The sequence below is a fragment of the Sarcophilus harrisii genome, chromosome 6, assembly GCF_902635505.1.
Source record: "Sarcophilus harrisii chromosome 6, mSarHar1.11, whole genome shotgun sequence".
In the NCBI taxonomy this organism is placed as follows: Eukaryota; Metazoa; Chordata; class Mammalia; order Dasyuromorphia; family Dasyuridae; genus Sarcophilus; species Sarcophilus harrisii.
The window spans coordinates 144,158,799-144,179,112 of record NC_045431.1 but is presented as its reverse complement, the minus strand read 5'-3'; the positions used below and the strand labels follow the sequence as shown (position 1 = coordinate 144,179,112).

The 20,314-nt window shown below is 35.8% G+C and overlaps 1 protein-coding gene across 1 annotated transcript; it reads right to left on the bottom strand.

Annotated features, from left to right (window-relative positions):
* Positions 1 to 12,024: 12,024 nt before the first annotated feature.
* Positions 12,025 to 13,697, bottom strand: MCTS1 (MCTS1 re-initiation and release factor). Its single transcript, XM_003772948.4, has one exon. It carries the CDS (start codon positions 13,201 to 13,203, stop codon positions 12,658 to 12,660), a length of 546 nt encoding a protein of 181 aa, XP_003772996.1. The 5' UTR covers positions 13,204 to 13,697; the 3' UTR covers positions 12,025 to 12,657.
* Positions 13,698 to 20,314: the final 6,617 nt, after the last annotated feature.

Sequence of the window (20,314 nt, the reverse complement as noted above, 5' to 3'; positions counted from 1 at the left end):
GCTCATTCATTCAACAAACATGCATTATTGTGTCTACTGTGTACAGAACATGGTGTTAGATACCAGAGAGATATATTTAGGTAATACATGGTCCCTGTTCCCATGGAGCCCTCAGTCTGTCAAGGGAACATCACAAGTATTAACAACTCCATTATAAGATATTTTTTCTTCTTGAGGTGAAGATCAAGTATAACCATAGCCCTGCTAGGACCTATCTGAAGATTTTTCTAGAGGATTTTCATTATTTTTTTAAAGATATAATGGAAAAATCAGGGAAGAGTTCTTAGAGGAAATGGCATTTTAATAGAGTTTTAAGGGAGAAATTTTAGTAAATAAAAGAAGGGAATTGAGAACATTTCAGGAGTAGAGAATGCACAGACCTTACAAAGGTCAAGACATTCATGAGGGGGAGAATGGTTAGATCTGGTTGGAGTATTGAATGTATAAAGAGAAACAAAATGAGCTATGACTGAAAAAGTAGAATGAAGGTAGATTGTGGAGTACATGGAATAATAGTAAAGGAGTTTGAATTTTACTTATTAGGCAATAATGTTGTTGCTCCATGTCTGATTCTTTGTGACCCCCCACCCCCTGTAGGGTTTTGTGGGCAAAAGTACTACAGTGGTTTGCCATTTTCTTCTCTAGCTCATTTTTACAGATGAGGAACTGAAGCAAAACAGGGTTAAATGACTGATCAGGGTCACACATCTAGTAAGTATCTGAGACTGGATTTAAACCCATCAAGATGAGTCTTCCTGATTTCCAAGCCCAGCATTCTATCCATTGTGCTATCTACTTGCCCTTTGCTACATTATAAGATTTTTGAGAACAGGCATGGAATATCTACGTGAGGAAGATTTGTGTGACAGTGCTGACAGCAGTATTAAAGATAGATTGACCAGAAAGAGAGTGAAAGAAAGAAAACTGTATGAAAGGCTAAATCAAACAGAAGGTAATGAAAGCTCAGGCTATGTATGATGCTGGTAGTATGCTAAGAAAAGGGACTAGCGTTCAAGATACTGTGGAAGTTGCATTTATGAACTTGGAAAACTGAAACAGTTTGAGAAGTGATGGAAAAAATCAAAGATAATCCCAAGGATTTAAATATGGTGGTGCCATTGAAAGAAAGAGTGAAATGAGAAAGGTTCAAGGATTGAGGAAAGGATAAATTGGTTCACTTAGTAAGTGTTTATTTATTGCCCACTCTATGCCAGACACTGTGTGCTAAGCACTTTGGGGGTTTAAAAAAAAAGAGGTAAATGAAATCCTTGCCTTTAAGGAACTCATTAAATAATAGCTTTTTATTTTCAAAATACATGCAAAGATAGTTTTCAACATTCACCCTTGCAAAACCTCAATTTAATGGGGAAGACAACAAGCATGCAAATATGTACAAACAAGAAATAAACAGAATACATAGGAAATGAATAAGAAAGAGAAGGCCCCAGAATTAAGAGGTGTTGGGAATTTTATTTTCTTTAGTTAAGTAAAGACCAAAGTCCTAGGGGGATGGGGCGATGGAGGGAGTGGGAGTGGGGGAAGGGTTGCTTTAGTGAAAGAGTAAGGCTACCTTTTCTTTTCTGATTTAATTTTATGGAATTATGAGATGGAATGAGAGAAGTTTGTTATCAGGAATTAAAGGGAAAGCAGGTAGGGACAAGGGTGGAGGCCTTGGGGAAAGGAAATGAAGGAAGCTGATGCTAATGATATCATTGAAGGAGCAGCCTACTCTAAATTAATAATTATCTTTATTATCACCTTCTACAGATATCCATTGGATATATGCGCCATACCAGAGGTGTCAGTCAGCAACACTCCAAGGTGAAACCAAAATCAAATTAAAATGTAATTGGGAAATATTTAACAAAAGAAATAAAACTATAGTACCTAAGCAGAAATAACTGCATTTTAGAAACTAAGTCAATGTGGGACCTTCAGTTTATGTACAGTTTAGAGGCCCCTGTTTTTATTTGAATGTGATGTCAGTGCTCTAAGTTTTAATTTGTGGTGCTATTTGAACTAGCAGGTGGAAATGTCCTACATGCAGATAAAAGATGTTTGCAATTTAGAACAGAAATAAGACCTTAAGAAATAGACCTGGAAGTCATTTGCATAGAAGTGGTAGTTGAAAATGTGGAAGTAAATGAGAATTTCAAAGAAGCAAGTAAAGAAAGAGAAGACACCAAAGATTCAAATCTTGGAGAAGACTCACATAAAAAAACCTTGAAATAAGACGAGGGGCAGCAGTTCAAGCTTTTGGAAGAAACCGGGACAATATTATGTGTCTAAAGCCCAGGGAAGATTCTCCTGGAGAAGCAGGTGTAAACAAGTGCCAAAAGCTATAGAGTAGATTAAGGCAATTAACAACTGGAACAAGGCCATTTTATCTGGTGACTAGGTCACTGATGACTTTTTAAGAATAATTTTAAAAGAGTTGTGGAGATAGAAGTTTGCTACAAGGAAATGAGTAGGAAGTACGTAGAGAACAATTGGAGGCATTAGGGATGGACAATTTTTCCTCCCAGAAGTTTGCTGAAAAAGGCAGGAGAGATGTGGAATAGGAGCTAGGTGACCCAGAAGGATCAAGCAAAATTTATTATCAAGACTAAGGAAACTTTAGTAGGCTTCTAAGTATGTTCTAGGCGAGGAACAGTGAAGAGAACTGGATTTAGCTCGTTTCAAATCTTGCTTAGTAATTATTGTGTGATCATGGGCAAGCCATTTAACATTTTTGAGTTTCAGAATCCTTATTACAAAGAAAAGCTTTTCTTTTTCTTCTTTGGGGGAGAGAAGAGAAGAGTTAAGAATAGTAGTGACAAATATACTTAAAAAAAAAAAGAATAAAAATGTCAAAACAGCATTTAAAGAGTAAGCCAAAGAGGACAGAGACAAGCCAGGAATTATTGGAATTATACTTAAGTTTGAATTATATTTTAAAATGCAAATTACAGAGTGGGGGAAAAGCCTAAACTTGGTAACAACTTTTAACAAGTTCCTAGTTTATAGTACCTTTTTAAAAATTATCATCTGTATATTGACATGTTAAATGTTTATTGGTGTTTAAATCCATATTAAAAAATGAAATAAATTAAAGAAAAAAAGGGGAAACCTTAGTAGGCAGGCAGATAGGAAACTAGGGTCTTCTGAATTAACTATAAGATTAATTATTCGGTGTCCTGGTGTCCCCATAAATAGGATAAAGGGCTTAAAGGTTTTTTTTTTATTTTTTTTTAGAATAGCTTTTTATTTTTCCAAATACATGCAAAGATAGTTTTCAACATTCACTTTTGCAAAACCTTGTATTCCAAATTTTGCTCCCTCCCCTCATTCCCCAGCAAGTAATCCAATATATGTTAAACATTTGCAATTCTTCTAAACATATTTCCATATACATCATGCTATGCAAGAAAAATAAGATCAAAAAAGGGGAAAAAACATGAGGAAGAAAAAAACCCAAGCAACAAACAACAACAACAAAAAGGTGAAAATACTATGCTTTGATCGAAATTCAGTCCCCATATTTCTCTCTGTATGCAATTCGCACTTTCCATTACAAGTCTTTGGAATTGTTTTGAATCACCTTGTTGTTGAAAAGAGCCAAGTCCATCTCAATTGATCATCACATAATCTTGTTGTAGCTCTGTACAATATTCTCTTGGTTCTACTCACTTCACTTAGCTTCAGTTCATCTAAGTACAGGCTTTTCTGAAATCAGCTTGCTCATCATTTTTTATAGAACAGTAATATTCCATTACCTTCCTATGCCATAACTTATTCAGCCATTCCCCAGCTGATGGACATCCATTCAGTTTCCAATTCCTTGCCACTATAAAAAGGACTGCTACAAACATTTTTGCACTTGTGGGTCCTTTTTGCCTTTTTTATGATTTCTTTGGGATAGAGACGCAATAGAGACAGTGCTGGATCAAAGAATATGCAGTTTGATATCTCTTTGGGAATGGTTCCAAATTACTCTCCAAAATGGCTGGATGGGGGCAGCTAGGTGGCACAGTGGATAAAGCACCAGCCCTGAAGTCAGAAGGACCTGAGTTCAATTCTGATCTCACATACTTAACACTTGCTACCTGTGTGACCCTGAGCAAGTCCCTTAACCCCAATTGCCTCAGCAAAAACAAAACAAAATGATTGGATCAGTTCACAACTCCATCAACAATGTATTAGTGTCTTGGCTGTTCCCTCCAACATTTATCACTCTTTTTTTTTTTTTTTTTTTTTTTTTCTTCACTGTGCCACCTAGCTGCCCCTATCATTATCTTTTGAAGGGTTTAGAGATTCCATTAAAAACCTACAGGCATACTAACAATAGAAACTATGAAACAGGTATTCTGAAAAATTGTTTGCAACTCTAACCAAAAGTCACTAAACTACTAAGCATGTACCCCCAAAAGATCAAAGGAGAAGGGAAAGGATACATTTATACAAAAATAATTATAGGACCACTTTTTGTTGTAGCAAAGAACTGGCAACAAAGTGGGTACTTCTCATTTGTGGAGAGATCAAAGAAATTATGTATGAGGGTATAAAAGAATGTTGTGATTATGAAATGACAAAAAGGGAGTATTTAGAGAAATCTGGGAGGAATTGCACATACCAATGCAGAGTAAATGGAGAAGAACCAAGGCTGCAATATATGCAACTACAACATTGTAAAGGGAAACAGCTGTAAACAATTTCAAAACTATGATCAATGCAATGACCAATCGCATGAGTTAAGAGTAAAAATTAAAAAGCACTCCTTCCACCTCTTGGAAGAGAAATAGTGGACTAGGGATGTAAAATGATATATACATTTCAGATAGGATCAATACTTATTTATTACAAGGGTGAGTCTCTTTTTTGGGGGAAAGGAATGGAGAGTGTTATGGGAGGATTGTGGTATACACAAGGGAAGTCAAAAGGAGACGACAACAACAAACAGGAAACTGTTGGAACTGAGATTTAACATATATATATACATATATATATATACATTAAAAAATCCAAATAGTATGCAATATACAATGCCATGTACAATCCTTTGAACAAAGGATTGTGTCCCTTGAACAAAGAAACATTCATATTTGTTGTCAGGTTCAAGATAATATAAAAAATTTTCCTTTGAATTGGATAGTTCTGCTTACTACAGTAACTCTCTCTAACATGAGACTGAATGACTTCTAAGGTTGTTTCCAGTTTTAAATTTATAATCTTATGACTGAGAGAAATAATAATTTATTTTATAATAAGCAGGCAGGTATTCAGTCAGTAAACATTTAATAAGCACCTACTATATTTGAAGCACTGTATTAAGGGTAGGGATACAAAAAGAAGCAAAAGTCAGTGCCTGCCCTCAAGAAACTCACAATCTACTGGGAGAAACAACAAGCAAACAAATATGTACAAGCAAGCTGTTTATCCAGCAGAATCTAAATAGAAAATTTATGAGAGGGAAGGCACTAGAATTAAGAAAAATTAGGGAAAGCTAGGCTTTTTAGTTAGGTGAAGATCAAGGTTATAGGCAAAGAGATTGGACTAAGGGAGAAATAGAGATTTTCTTCTTTTGTGATTGTATACTTATGAGATGATATTCAAATGTGAGGAAGGAAGGGAGTTGACGAATGTTATGTTGGTGATCTCAGTGAAGCAGGGCACTATGATTAGTTAGTTATCATCCTTAGTATTGCTTTCCATACCCCCCCATTAAGTGTGTGAGCTAGACCAGAGGTATCAAAAATACAATAATTAATATTCCAGAATATAGCCCAAATGAAATTAAAATATAATTGGGAAATATTTAACAAATAAGTGAAAATATAATAAAACAGATAAAATTACATTTTAAAAAACTAAGTCAATTAGCCTACAGAGATTTTTCATCTTTCTATTTGAATTTGATACTACTAATATACACATTTCCACATTTAACCATGAATGATCGAGTGAAAATGTGCTTTACTGGTTAATTGGTATAAACATTCTTTCTTAATATCTGTATACCAAATTAGATTAAATTCTCTAACTCATTTTATATAATGCCATTACTTTAACTACGAGAATACCAAGATATCCCTGTGAATTTTAGCAAGAAATTCCAATTCTCTCAGAGTGGCAATAAGTGTCATCTGTAGAGGTATAAAGAGCTCAATTCTACCTTGTTAAAGTTCTAGTTTTATAACTATCAGAATTTTGAAATCCTGAGTAGTAGACTAATTGGGAAAATTACTGATAATTCGCAGAATCTAAAGAATATCAAAAATTAGTATCGACTCAAAATAACTTATAGAAACTAGCTAAATATGATTTGTGTAATACAAATGACTTAATCCATTTATAAAGAGAATGAGAAAATAGAATTTGGGACCTGAATTTTATGGAGAAAAAAGTGTATATTTTGAGGAATACAATACAGTAAAATTGTACCTATATTAATTTACTGAAAACATATTTAGACAACTAGGACAACAAATGAGTCTTAATATTTTCAGGTCTAGTGTCACTTAATTTACAAATTTGTTTTCTAAAGTTGTTTTTTCTTTAAATAGTTTTAAAGAGATAACCAAAATTCTTTATTGGTATCCATGTAATATCAGGGGAATATAAGGAAGGCTTCTAGAAACTTGTGCCTTTATGGTAGATTTTTTGAGAGGAAGAGAAAAAGTTGCATAGAATGGGTAGACCTGGCTAGGTAGTGATCTACATTGTTGTAATATCCAAAATGAGAAGAGCAGAGAATCACTGAAGCACTGAGATTTACCTTGTAATTTTTTTCTTTCCATGGATCCATAAGGTTTTAAGTATTAAAGAATTTTAAATTATTGTTTATTTTAAAAGATTATTTGTTTTACTGAATTAAAGTCTCAAACTTATTTAGTATTGCATAATATTTTAGAAACTGTATTGTTAGACGCTGCAAATATTCAAACACATGAAAAAGTGGGGGAACAAATTTCCAGAAGTTCTGAACAGGAAACCAGATCTCAAAAGAATTGCAAAGTATTCACAATTGCATGAAAGATGCTACAAATCAAAAATAACAAGAAAAGTGCAAATTAAAACAAACCTGATTTTTTCTCTCATGCCCTCTAAAATTTTCAAAGTTGACAAAAATGGTTGATAATATTGAGAGACTGATTGGGGATGATTTAGGCACAATAAATATATTGTGGGAGGAGCTCTGAAAGAGTACAACCAATTTGGAAAGCAATTTTAAATACTTTATTAAAAAGTATTTAAAATGTTTATACCTTTTGAATTAGAGACCATAACTGGGCTTATACTTCAAGGAAGAATAAAGTTCCTTATATATGTAAAATTATTTACAGAAGCACTTTTTGTGACACAAACATTTGGAAACCAGGTAGATATCTATTGACTGGGGAATGACTAAATAAATTGTGGCATATGAATGTAACAGAATATTACTGTGCTGTGAGAAATGATGTATGTGTTAAACGCAGAGTAATACATACACAAAATTAACATGAATTGATTCAGGGTAGAATAAGCAGAGTCAAGAAAACAATGTACACAATGACTCTACAACAATGTAAACGTAAAGAACCACACACACAAATCAGAAATGAATAACACAATTATAAAGATCAAGCATAACCCAAGTAAAGAGATGAGAGAATATTTCCAAGCCTCATGGGAGGCCAACAAGTGTTGCACATTTATGTGTTTTAAGACTTTTTCAGGGGCAGTTACGTGGTGCAGTAGATAGAGCACCAGTCCTGAAGTCAGGAGGACCCAAGTTCAAATCTGGCCCCAGATATTTAACACTTCCTAGCTGTGTGACCCTGGTCAAGTCACACTTAACTCCAATTGCCTCAGCATAAAGGAAAAACAAAACAAAAAAACTTTTTCAAGGGATATTTTCAATATAAAAGTATTTTATACTTATGCTATTTTTTTTTCAGAGGAAGGGATTTTTAAGATATTATTTGTTTTTTGGAAAGTCTGGAAGGGGGGGAAGATTATGGGGTGGAGGAATAATGATAATGTTAAAAAAAAGAAAAGACCAATAAAAAGTTATTTAAAAAAGAAAATCAAAGGATTCCAAGTCATGGGACTCATTTACCTTTATTGTCTAGGAAGGATATAGGTAAAGAACAATAAGAGAAGCATGATTAGGGAAAGGGGTGGGAAAAGTAGGATCCTTGGAAATTGTATAAAATTCTAGTACTGCATCCAGACCTGTCCATTGAGGATTGCCTCATATTTTCTCATTGAAGTATGGGTAAAGGCTTACCTTTATATGCTTTTAGTAAGTTTGTTTTATGGAAATGCTTTGAACTTGAAGCTTGGGGGTTTAGGAGCTTCTGAGAGCCATGAAGATTCTAAAAGTCTCAATGAAGATTTCTGGAAGAGGGCAATAAGTCACATTTACTTTTATCTTTTCATCCACGCAGAGCTTGATTCAATGTCTGGCACCTGATAAATATCTTAAGAACTCTTGGTAGATAGTTAAAAGATTTTTCAAAAAAGTCCTTTATGCCTTTTTGACTTTTAGATCATTTGCCACCACCCCCCATCCAAAACTGAAACCTTATCTTATTTCAAAAACACCAAATTTATAAATCTTGACTGGCAATGTAATATAAATATTTGGCTTAGTTCCCTGTCCATTCCTCTGCTATGAGGAAATAGTATTCAGTTTTTCTTCTCCAGATGATTCTCTTGTTTTTTCCATTATTTAGAATTTAACTTTTTAGAGAGTTTTAAATTCGTATCACTTAAATTTTGCTTCAGTTTTTACTGGTTTTCCCAGCCTTCTCCAAGTTCCTATTTGTCATTTTTTAATGCATAATATTTCATTTCAACTTTTTTTCCCCCCGTTATTCCTCAACTGATGAGTATAACTTGTTTCTAATTCTTTGCTAACATAAAAATGTTAGCAAATATGGTTATTGGATCTTTGTTACTGGGAGGGCCGGGGTGGGGGAAATAGTTTATTATGAGAAGCCTTTAAGATTGAACCCACTCTTCCTGTGAAGTTCTAAGGACTCTATTTACACTCCAAGATTCTACCATTACAAAGATGTCAAAAGAAACAAGTTACCCAGATGCTACCAAAGGAGAAAATGGAAACAATATTGAGCCAAGACCTGGCCAAGAAGTATAGATCTTCAAGGCTGTCCTATATACTTCTGCAGGGAATAGAAAATCTTAAATAAAGGGTTAATGAAGTCAGCTAATGAAATTGTTAATTTAATGGAAGGTAACTGGTCTTTTGTTATCAGTGTATGCTGGCTAAACAAAGATTAACAAATAAGGGAAAAGCAACTGACCTAAATTAGGTGTAATAGAGGAACTTTTTATAGAAGGTAATAATTTTGAGGACAGTGAAATATTATCAAGGAATCTGAAGGAGGGAAAAATACCAGCGAAATGTGAAAAAAGTGCAGATGTTATTATAAAGGCTACAAACTGTTAATTATGAAACCATATATCTACTTTCCCATATACATAAAATTTTTTGAGAATAATATACATATGTATCAAGGGCATCTGAAGTAAATCTCATTTTTACTCTCATCCAACAAAAATAAGGTAAAAAAAAAAACACTACAAGATTCCACTAGTTTTTGATTATTTGAAAGGATTTTCTTTGGTAGGGAAATATGTCATCTTAAAGGAGAGGTTCTTAATCTTTTTTGTATCATGGAGTCTTTTGCAAAGTCTAAGAACTTTGATATACATATTTATATGTATATATAATACATGATAACGTATTTAAATACACAAAATTATAAAGCAAACCAATTATATTGAAATTCAGTTATCAAAACTTTTTTTTTTTTAAGAAAACCACTAAGTTTTCAGAACTTCTATCTTAAAGGCTTTTCTCCAAGTAAGAGGTACATCCTTTGAATATATCAAAATCATGTAAGATTCCTTGAAAGATTTAGCAGAAATAATTCTGTTAGAAAGTTTTGTGATTATTCATCTAGAGCAAAGGTGGGAAACCTTTTTTCTGCCATAGGCCTTTTGGATATTTATAACATCATTCTTGGGCTATACAAAATTATCAGCCTTGTTAATTAGAATTCAAGCAGTGGGAGATTGTTATACCTTTCAGCTCATCATCACTTGCCTTAGCAAATCTCAAGACTTCATAGGGCCCATGGGCCAGACATTCCTTACTCCTATCTAGATGGTGATTTGTAGATGACTACAAGCAGTTGGTACAAAGCCTCCAAAACTGCATGTCCTCATGAAAGAGAACCATCATAGCTCTTAAAAAGTTTGGCCTAAAAATTCTCACAAAATCAGATGGACAAAGCATGTCTATCATCTGGACATATAACAGCTTATGTTTACTAACTTGTTCATCAGTCTCTGTCTTAAATAGTGTAAACAGATAATAAATTCGGTCTAAAACCTAAAGAGAACTGGTTAAATTAACTTTGGGAAGATGCAGAGTTCTTTTAAGGACACAAAACTTCTCCCTGAAGCCAAAACCCATCCTTTTAATATTATTCTCCTGGTGTGGTATGGCTGCAAGTCATGGAACATGATACACTCTGAAGAAATAGTAAAACCTACCCAAAAGATAATGGAGGTGTGATGGGCCCTCACCCAAGAAAATGATTTAAGGTAACATGGTGTAGTAAATGGGAATCAAGAAGACTGGGTCCAGATCCTACCTCAGATAATTACCAGCTGTGTGGTCCTACAAAAGTTACATAGTCTCTTTGATAATGTTTCTTCTAAAAGAACCTAGACTTGATGATCTCTAAGGCTCCTTCCAGTTTTAATTCTATGATTTTAAGATCAATAAAGATGAGGTGATCATGTTTGAGCAAGTATTCACTGGACAGACCATTAACTCTATTAGTATCTTCAAATTGTCAAAAGAGAAGGAGATAGGAGATTGTGCTCTGCAGTGAAATAATGGGAGTATATGGTCAAGAGTCATTCAGGATAAATTATAATCTGCATTGCTGGGGAAAAAAAAATACCTCTAGATTTTTAGATCACAGAGACATATCTGAGTTGAGTTTATGTTTCACAGAAATCTAGATTATTCTGAAAGATTGCTTAATAAAAGAAAAAAGTTTTAAATAGCAAACCTTTGATAACTTTTTGAACATAGTTCTTTGCTCTCCAGAATGGCTGAATCCATTCACAACTTCACCCAACAATGTATTAGTGTCCCAGTTTTCCCACATCCCCTTCAACATTAGTCCTTGTCTTTGAGCCAATCTGAGAGATGTGCAGTGGTATCTCAAGAGTTGTCTTAATTAAATAGCAAACCTTTGGAACTACTTTCCTGCAATATTTCCTGGGCCGATTCTTAACAGCAGCAAAAAATATTACATATAATATTAATGTATATATACCACATAATATTCACATACATATATCTATATACATACACATAGTCACATATATATGTGTATGTATTTATCTATCAGTTTTCTATTCTGAAACTGCATACCAAATTTCTGCTTTTGAAGTTCCTGTCTTTATTGGAACTCCAGAATGTCCTTTGCTTCCCCATTCATATAGCATTCACTCTTCAAGGTTCAAATGAAGTCCCAATACCTTTGTGAGTACATTTCTTCAAAGTAGAATCTAATCTATACTGATCTTGTTTTTTGCTGCAGCAACTGGGGTTAAGTGACTGGCCCAGGGTCACGCAGCCAGGACGTGTTAAGTGTCTCAGGTCAGATTTGAATTCAGTTCCTCCGGATTTCAGGGTTATAGTCTATCCACTAAAACAACTAGCTGCCCCTATACTGATCTCTTTTCATATATTCCTGGAGTACTTATATTACATGAGATTTAAACATTTATTTCCATGCATTGCTACTTAAACACCTCATTAGAATGTAAGCTTCAAGAGGCTAAGGAAAGGTCTTATGGACAACCATACCTTTTTTCAACACTACAGCCCTGCTAACACCCATAACTTGACGCTTAACAAAAACCTATATAGGTATGTGAGATATTTTACCAGTATTTCGGTGGATCTCACCAATTTCACAACAAGACTATTGACAACATAAAAATACTTGAGAAGAGAGCAAATTCATATTTTATCAGTAATAATTAAATCCAAAATTCAGATCTGACATCAGAAACATTAACTTTTATCTCTACGGTAAAAAATGAGTTACAAGGTAAACAGCTTGGTGCAATAGAAGGAACACTGGATTTAGAGTCAGAGGGCAAGATCTTCACCTTTCCACGGGCGGAAATAAAATAGCACTTTAAGGTTGGCAAAGCTGCAAAGTTATCCCATTTCATCTTCATAGACAACCCTATGCTTATCATCCCTGGTGTTCAGATGAAGAAACGGAGGCAGACAGACAGAAGTGATTTACCCAGGGTCAGTCACACAACTTCCCCATCTGCCACAGACAGTATTTGTGTAATTCTAGGCAAGGCACAACCTTTCAGAGCCTCACTTTTCTCCTAGGAAAAAAGTGGTGGCCTGTAGGATCTGCAAAGCCCCTCCTAGCTCTCCTTGATTCTATACCATTTCTTAGCCAACCAGGAAGGATTAAAATACAGGTATTCTTCTTCCGTATTAACAGACCTTATTTATTAATTTTTTAAGCATCTAATTTATTTAATAAGGACATAGAACATTAATTTTTACTTGAGTCACTGGGAAGAACAGAAGAACGTGTACATCCCGCCGGCAGCTTACTTATAAGTCTTCATGTGCCAAAGGCCATCGTTTAAATAATGAATATTTTCAATACCAATCCCTTTGTTGACTCTCTCGATGTCTTCCGCAGACATCTTCATGACTCCCACGCAGAGGGCGTGCTGCTTGCCCTCGGCCATGATGGCCACGACCGTGTCCGCGGCCGCGGGGTACAGCTGGGCCCCCGGGGAGGTCAGGCCGGGGCACATGATGTTCGCCCCGCTGAGCACGAATTTGATGGCGCCTTTATCCACTCGCTGGTGCGGCAGAATGAAGGGGTACTTGTGCAGCAGCCGCAGAGTCGGGTAGAAGGGGCCCTCCCGCTGTCGGAAGAAGAGCAGCTCCCCGTTGACCGTGAGGATCTCGATGTGCTCGTGGCAGCGCACGATCTTGACCGGGTCCTTCTTGGGCATGATCTGATTGAGCCACGGCTCGATGCCCGGGAACTGATCGAGCAGCTGGTTCTTGATGCCCTTGATGACTGACGTCTTCAGCTGGATGCAGTTGGACACGTTCTCTTTCTCGTCAAATTTCTTAAACATGGTCACCCGCGGGTCGGATTCCGGCTAAGGGGGCGGAAAGGCGAGAGCGCGGGCGGGACCGAGGCACACGGAGATCTAGTCAAGTCACTCACAGCGGGAAGGTCCACGAGCGATGGCGGTCTCCTCGGTCAGGCCGCCCACATTAGGGTCTGCCCTCTGCCAGGCCTACCACGCTCTCCCGCTCGCCAGCCCACTGCTTCCTCAGCCGGCGTGCAGAGACGTGCTTTACGGCTCTGTTCACAGCCAGGACGTACATAAACAAGTCCTTTACGGCTTCGAGCCCTGCACGCTAGCGTACTGCAGTTGCAGTCCTGCGCCTGCGCACTTTCAATCTTTCTGGAGACCGGCCACCCTAGTCGAGACTATATGAAATATTTTTAGTTCTCACTTGAAAAAGACAGACCCAAACGAGTTTTTCTTCTTGATGTTAGTCAGCCAGCAAGCACTTATTAGATGTTTATTTGGGGCCACACGGTACTTGCTGGAGCTTGATCCGAGAGGCCAACGACTGGACCCAGCAAGCCACGAGGGGGCGGTAGGCGAAGAAAGTCCGTGAACTGGAAAGGTTTTTGGTAGCAGCGGGCTTCCAGTCCCGGAATCCTAAGGCGTGGAAGGGGGGGAGGGAAGCCAGGCCGAGGAAAAGCAGGGGAAAAGAGGGAGAATCCTATGCAGGAAATACATACAGTGGGGCTGGATTTCAGACTATCAGGGAGGAAAGGCAAAGAAGCTTGAAAATGCAAGAAGGTGCCTAGTTGAGAAAAACTTTAAATGCCAAATTTTATGTTAATAAGGATTTAATGTGTAGATGATGTGATCTCACCTGTACTTTAAGAAAGCCACTTGGGGCAGCCCTGTTTATAGTGGTTAGAAGCTGGAAAATGAATGGATGCCCATCAATTGGAGAATGGGTTGAGTAAATTGTGGTATATGAATGTTTTTTTTTTTTTTTAATTTAATAGCCTTTTATTTACAGGATATATGCATGGGTAACTTTACAGCATTAACAATTGCCAAACCTCTTGTTCCAATTTTTCACCTCTTACCCCCCCACCCCCTCTCCCAAATGGCAGGATGACCAGTAGATGTTAAATATATTAAAATATAACTTAGATACACAATAAGTATACATGACCAAAACGTTATTTTGCTGTACAAAAAGAATCAGACTCTGAAATATTGTACAATTAGCTTGTGAAGGAAATCAAAAATGCAGGTGTGCATAAATATAGGGATTGGGAATTCAATGTAATGGTTTTTAGTCATCTCCCAGAGTTCTTTTTCTGGGCGTAGCTAGTTCAGTTCATTACTGCTCCATTAGAAATGATTTGGTTGATCTCATTGCTGAGGATGGCCTGGTCCATCAGAACTGGTCATCATATAGTATTGTTGTTGAAGTATATAATGATCTCCTGGTCCTGCTCATTTCACTCAGCATCAGTTCGTGTAACTACGTCTCTCCAGGCCTTTCTGAAATCATCCTGTTGGTCATTTCTTACAGAACAGTAATATTCCATAACATTCATATGTAGTATATGAATGTTATGGAATATTATTGTTCTGTAAGAAATGACCAGCAGGATGAATACAGAGAGGGTTGGAGAGACTTACATGAACTGATGTTAAGTGAAATGAGCACAGAACCAAGAGATCATTATATACTTCAACAACAATACTGTATGAGGATGTATTCTGATGGAAGTGGATTTCTTTGACAGAGACCTAATTCAGTTTTAATTGATCAATGATGGACAGAAGCAGCTACACCCAAAGAAAAAAAAACACTGGGAAATGAATATAAACTGCTTGCATTTTTGTTTTTCTTCCCGGGTTATTTTTACCTTCTGAATCCAATTCTCCCTGAGCAACAAGAGAACTGTTCAGTTCTGCACACATACATTGTATCTAGGATATACTAAGATATATTCAACATATATAGGACTGCTTGCCATCTAGGGGAGGGGATGGAGGACGTGAGTTCAAATCTGACCTCAGACAGTCTTACCTTGTGTGGTCCTGGGCAAGTCACTTAACCCCAATTGCCTCCGCCAAAAAGAAAAAAAAAAAAAGCCACTTTGGTACAGATGGATTTAAGTGGAAAGCATCAGAGAGTGCCTATAAAACTTCAACATCCATTCACCTAACAAAGGTTATACACCCAAGTCAAATACTAAAGGGGATAATTACAAACATGGAAGATTTTCTATTTTAAAATGACAAAAACCAAGAATAAGGCCAGTAGTGAAATCCAATCATTCAATCATTGATGGAAATCCTCAAGAAGGGAAATGATCACTCCTTACCAGATTATGAAGAGGAAATCTGGACAGTCTGGCAGGAACCCCAAGGTTCTGGGAAAGCAGATTTCAAAGGATTCGGAGGAAACATAATATTCTATGTAGCAAAATGCTACTACTAGGTAGAATAAGAAATGCTTAAGAATGAAATTCAAAAGATACAAAGGAAATAAATTCCAGAGAAAAAAGAATGGGATATCTCAAGAGACAGGTGGATGCACAGGAAACTCATCAAGCAACTTAAGACATTTAAGTCTTCTTATTTAAAAGAAATGTACAAAAGAATGAAACAAGGACAGGTACAGGAGTATCTGGAAAAAATGCTGAAGCTCAGAATGAGCTAGTGAAACTGCTAAGGACAACTGATTTTTTTTCCTTTTCTTTTTTTTCAAAACTATATTGGAAAAAGAGACTAAAAACAGAAGTTTTGCTTGGGATGCATGAAGTGCTAACACATAAGAGGAAGGAGAAATATTTCATTCTGATTTTGTTTTCAGTACTAGGAAGAATAATGCTTGCACTGGAAATTATAGAAAATGACTCATAGGGAGCTGACCCACAAAAATAAGGAGAGTAAGAACTGTATCTTGCACATGAATTCAAAGTACCTGTCCCAAATGAACTACACCCATCTGGCAGATGTGACTAGTGAGCAATCACTGCCAGTGATATATATGAAAGATGAAAAGTGGGGAAAGTCCTTCAAAAGTGGAGAAGAGTAAGTATCCCACTTTTCAAAAAGATATATGTAAACTATTGGCTGGTGAGCTTGACATCAAATTTCCTGGGAAAATTCTTGAAAGGATCATTAAAGAGATATCAAATACTTAGAAAGTGATTTATTATAATGGCTTCATCAAGAAAAGACTAACCCCATTTCCATATGAGGGAAATGCTCTTAAATTTTATTTGCAGCTTACCTAGATCTATAGCAAAACTTGATAAAATATCTAACATTATTCTTATGGACAAGAGAGAAAAATTTGAAATAAATTATAATACAATGAGAAGAATTCAAAACTGACTGGATGGATGGAAAGAGTACAGCAAAAGGTATCCAGTGAAGTACTCCAGGGATAGCTTTGGTTTTATTCTGTGTAACTATATATATATATATATACACATATATTTATCAATAACTAGAATAAAGACATAGGTGACATTCTCTTTAAATTTGGCCTGCAAGCTTATGTGATATAGTAGTCAATTAAGGAAGGCACAGCTTCCAGGAAGTAGAACTAACTACTAGTGGTTCTACTTAATTCAGACATCAACTGTAATATTTTAGTTGGTTCTGGTCATCAAGCAGGAGAATGTCAAAATGAAGATAGCCAGAATGGTGGAAAATTTATGTTTTTATTATGAGGGTTAGCTGAAGGAAATGGGGGATTATCTGGCCTGGAAAGATTTCAGGTATATGATAACTGTTCAAGTATCTGAAGGGCTGTTGAGTAACCAGAGGTATCAAATTTATCATTTGGTTTCAGTGTCAAATCAGGAGCAATGGGTGAAAATTTGAAAGATGCCAATAAAGACGATGTTAGGAAAGATTTTCTGACAATTAGCTGTCTAAAAGTAGAATGGGTTGTCTCTGAAGGTTATAAGGTGCCCATCACTGCAGATCTTCCAGTAAGAGCTGTATGACTTCCTTCTTGGATATGTTTTAGTGGGGATTCCTTTCATGTTTAGATTGGTCACCAAAATTCTTTCCAATCTGAAATTCTGTGACTTGCTGAATATACTGTAGTATAATCATGATTAAAGAAAAATGTTTATATTCAAATTATATTTCCTAGATTAAAAAGTTTTAAATCAGAGTATATTTCTCTTCAACCTATCTCAAGAAAGTTCATAAGTGTTTGGGCAAATAACTGTCAAAAATAGTTTAGAATTCTAATTTTAACATTTTCTTTTAAACTCTTCTTCCTCCAAACTTCTTTATTTCTGTTGAGATCACCAAAATATTTGTAATCACTTCAGTCATACATGACTCTTCTGACTCCTCCATCACGTTCCTTGAATCTGTTCTATCTTTTCACTTAACATGGCCATGAATCTCATTCAGGACTTCAACTGCTGCCTAATGTATTATTACAACAGGCTCCTTTTTGGGCTCCTACTCAGTCTTCCTCCTTTTCAATATATTCATCCCATAGGTAGCGAAAGTAATCTTCCTAAAATCTAATCTGTTTCTTTCCTGCTCTATGATCTTCAATACTTCAAGAGGCTACTCTAGCCTCTTCTGCTAAGCTATATAACTTCCCTCTCCCCCAGCCTTATTTCATGTTACTCTCCCTTTATAAACTCTGCCCAATTCTACTCCAAACTTTATGCTCCAGGTCTGTTCTTAAGCCTTTGTGCAAGTTAGAATATCATTCCTCCTCACGTCTGGTATCATTTGTTATGCAAATGCCTTTTCTGAGACCTCTAATTGCTAAGTGTTCTCTCCCAAATCATTACATTTTTACTTAATGTTGAATTTCTTTGGTATGTGAATTGGGCTAGAGAGCTAATGAGTATATCTCCCTATAACTCTCAAATGGATTGTCTCTAAACAGATTTTCAAGTGAAGTTAACATTTTGTTTCTTGTCACTGCTTAGGATAATGCATGTGTCATTTGTTAAGTACTTATTTGTTGAATTCAAAGCCAATGGAATGGTCTTAAACCTTAGTCACCACTAATCTAATCTATATCTGAATTTAAAAAAAAAAAAAAATCCCTTGTAGAACATATCTGACTGAGGGCCATTCAAATTTTGTTTGCAGTCCTCAGGTTAAGGTGGGGGAAAACAGGAATAATGAGTTTTTATCTTCCAAAGCAGTTCTTCACACTTTTGGTTTGCTCTCATTGTCAGAAGTTTTTCTGTATAAAAACCTAACCTTTTTTTTTTTTTTTTTTTTTACAATACCTATGCACTGCTCCCAGTTCTCAGAACAAATTTAAACCTTCTATGAGATAGTTACTAAACCCTTACTATCTTCTCTTTTCCAAGAAGATAATTTTCAAATGACTTTTACTATTTTAAGCTGCCTCTTTTCCAATCCCTCAACAGTTTAATGCAGATAAAACGATAAAAGGTGAAAAAAGACTGTCAAGAGATCCTGGGTACAACTCTTAGCTCTGCTGGTTATTATTCCCTGTAATGTTGGGAAAGTCATTTCTCTTTTGTCTTCGTTTGTAAAATAAGACATTCATCTCCATCTTATCTCCCAGCTCTTATGTTTGACCTTATCCTATGTCCTTCCTAAAATGTCATGCCCAGAATGAAATATCTCTACAGATATTTTAACAAGGCAGAAAACGGTGCAACAATTATCTACTTATTCATGTGTCTTTTGTCATACATCTCTCAAGAATGATTTCACTTCTTGGCTTGGTTATATCACTATTAAATCCTATTAATTGAATTTCCAGTTAAATAAATTCCCTAGTGTCCCCTCCCCCTCTCCCCACATGAAGTACTGCTTGATCATATCTCCCTATATCTTCTATTTGTATTTTTTTCTACACATGTTGTACTTCACGTTTATTAAGATTCAACCCAGTCTTCTAGCCCATCCAGGTTTTTTGGAATACTGAAAAAATCTGGTCTCAGTTAGTTATTCTTATCATCTGTGGGTCAGCCATTTATTTGACAAATATGCCAACCTGCTGATGAAATCCATGGGGTATACCACTAAAGATTTCCTCCTAAGATGACATAAAGCCATTAATTCTGACTCCTTCGGTTCAGCCATTAACCAACTATAAAATCTTTATTTTGTCATACAGCTTACAGCTCTCCTTTTCCATAAGAATACCATGCCAAATCGTTTATTAAAAACTTCATAAACTATAGCTACCACACTACCCCATTTTAATAGTTTAATAACCTTGATTAAAAAAAAGGAAATGAGCTTAGTTTGGCATGACCTGTTTTTGATGATGCCATGATGACGCTTTGGGGTCACTCCTTCCCCTTCTAGATGAATTTTAAGATGTTTGAAATAAATTAGGAAACTGAGCTAGGCAAATGATCTTAAAATTCCTTTCAGCTTCAACATTCTAACTGGTCTATTATGTTTCTGAATTGTTCACAACTATTATATAAGAGGACTCAGTTACCTGAGTAACTGAAGGAGGAAGATAGATTTAGTAAGAAATGCAGGATATTCCCTTAGGAAATTTTTGGAAATTACTTCCAAAATAAGCAATATCTTTAAAGAGCAATGCAGTAGCAGATACAGTCCATCAAATTGTAAATTTAAGTCAAGGTAACTAGGAATATAACCTTTATGACCTTGGTTGTCTGGAGGTGTCAAAAAAGAATTGATAAATCAACATATGTATTTAATAGCCAATCTTTCTGAGATAAGATGCTACTATGGGAACAAAAGAAAACTAGGTATTGACTGATTTTTGATAAACTTTATAATCAACTGAAATTACTTTAAATATGCTAAAGATGTAACTAAAAATACATTCAAGAAAGCACTCAAATTTAATAAATTCAGCTGTAAAGAGCTTGCTATGTACATAAATATCAGGAAGATGCTGGAGTGACTAGAAACTGATCTTTTTGTCAAGAAATGGTTCCCTGTCCCCCCAATGGAAGGAGGATCTGGATTCAAAAGAGAATCTGGATTAAATAAAGGATATGATTAATACCAAAGTCTTTGTAAAAAGCTTTATTACATGAACTGAGTTAAATTTTGTGGGCAGTAGAAAATTTCCATTTTTGCTTCACCATCTTCCTCTGGTTCCTACAATAAAGTCTGGTATTATGAAAAATAGCCTTATGTGTTTTGCAAGAAGATAGTCTGATATTATCAAAAA

Coding starts and splice junctions, on each gene's coding strand:
- MCTS1 (XM_003772948.4), bottom strand. CDS start 13,203: ATGTTTAAGAAATTTGACGAGAAAGAGAACGTGTCCAACTGCATCCAG.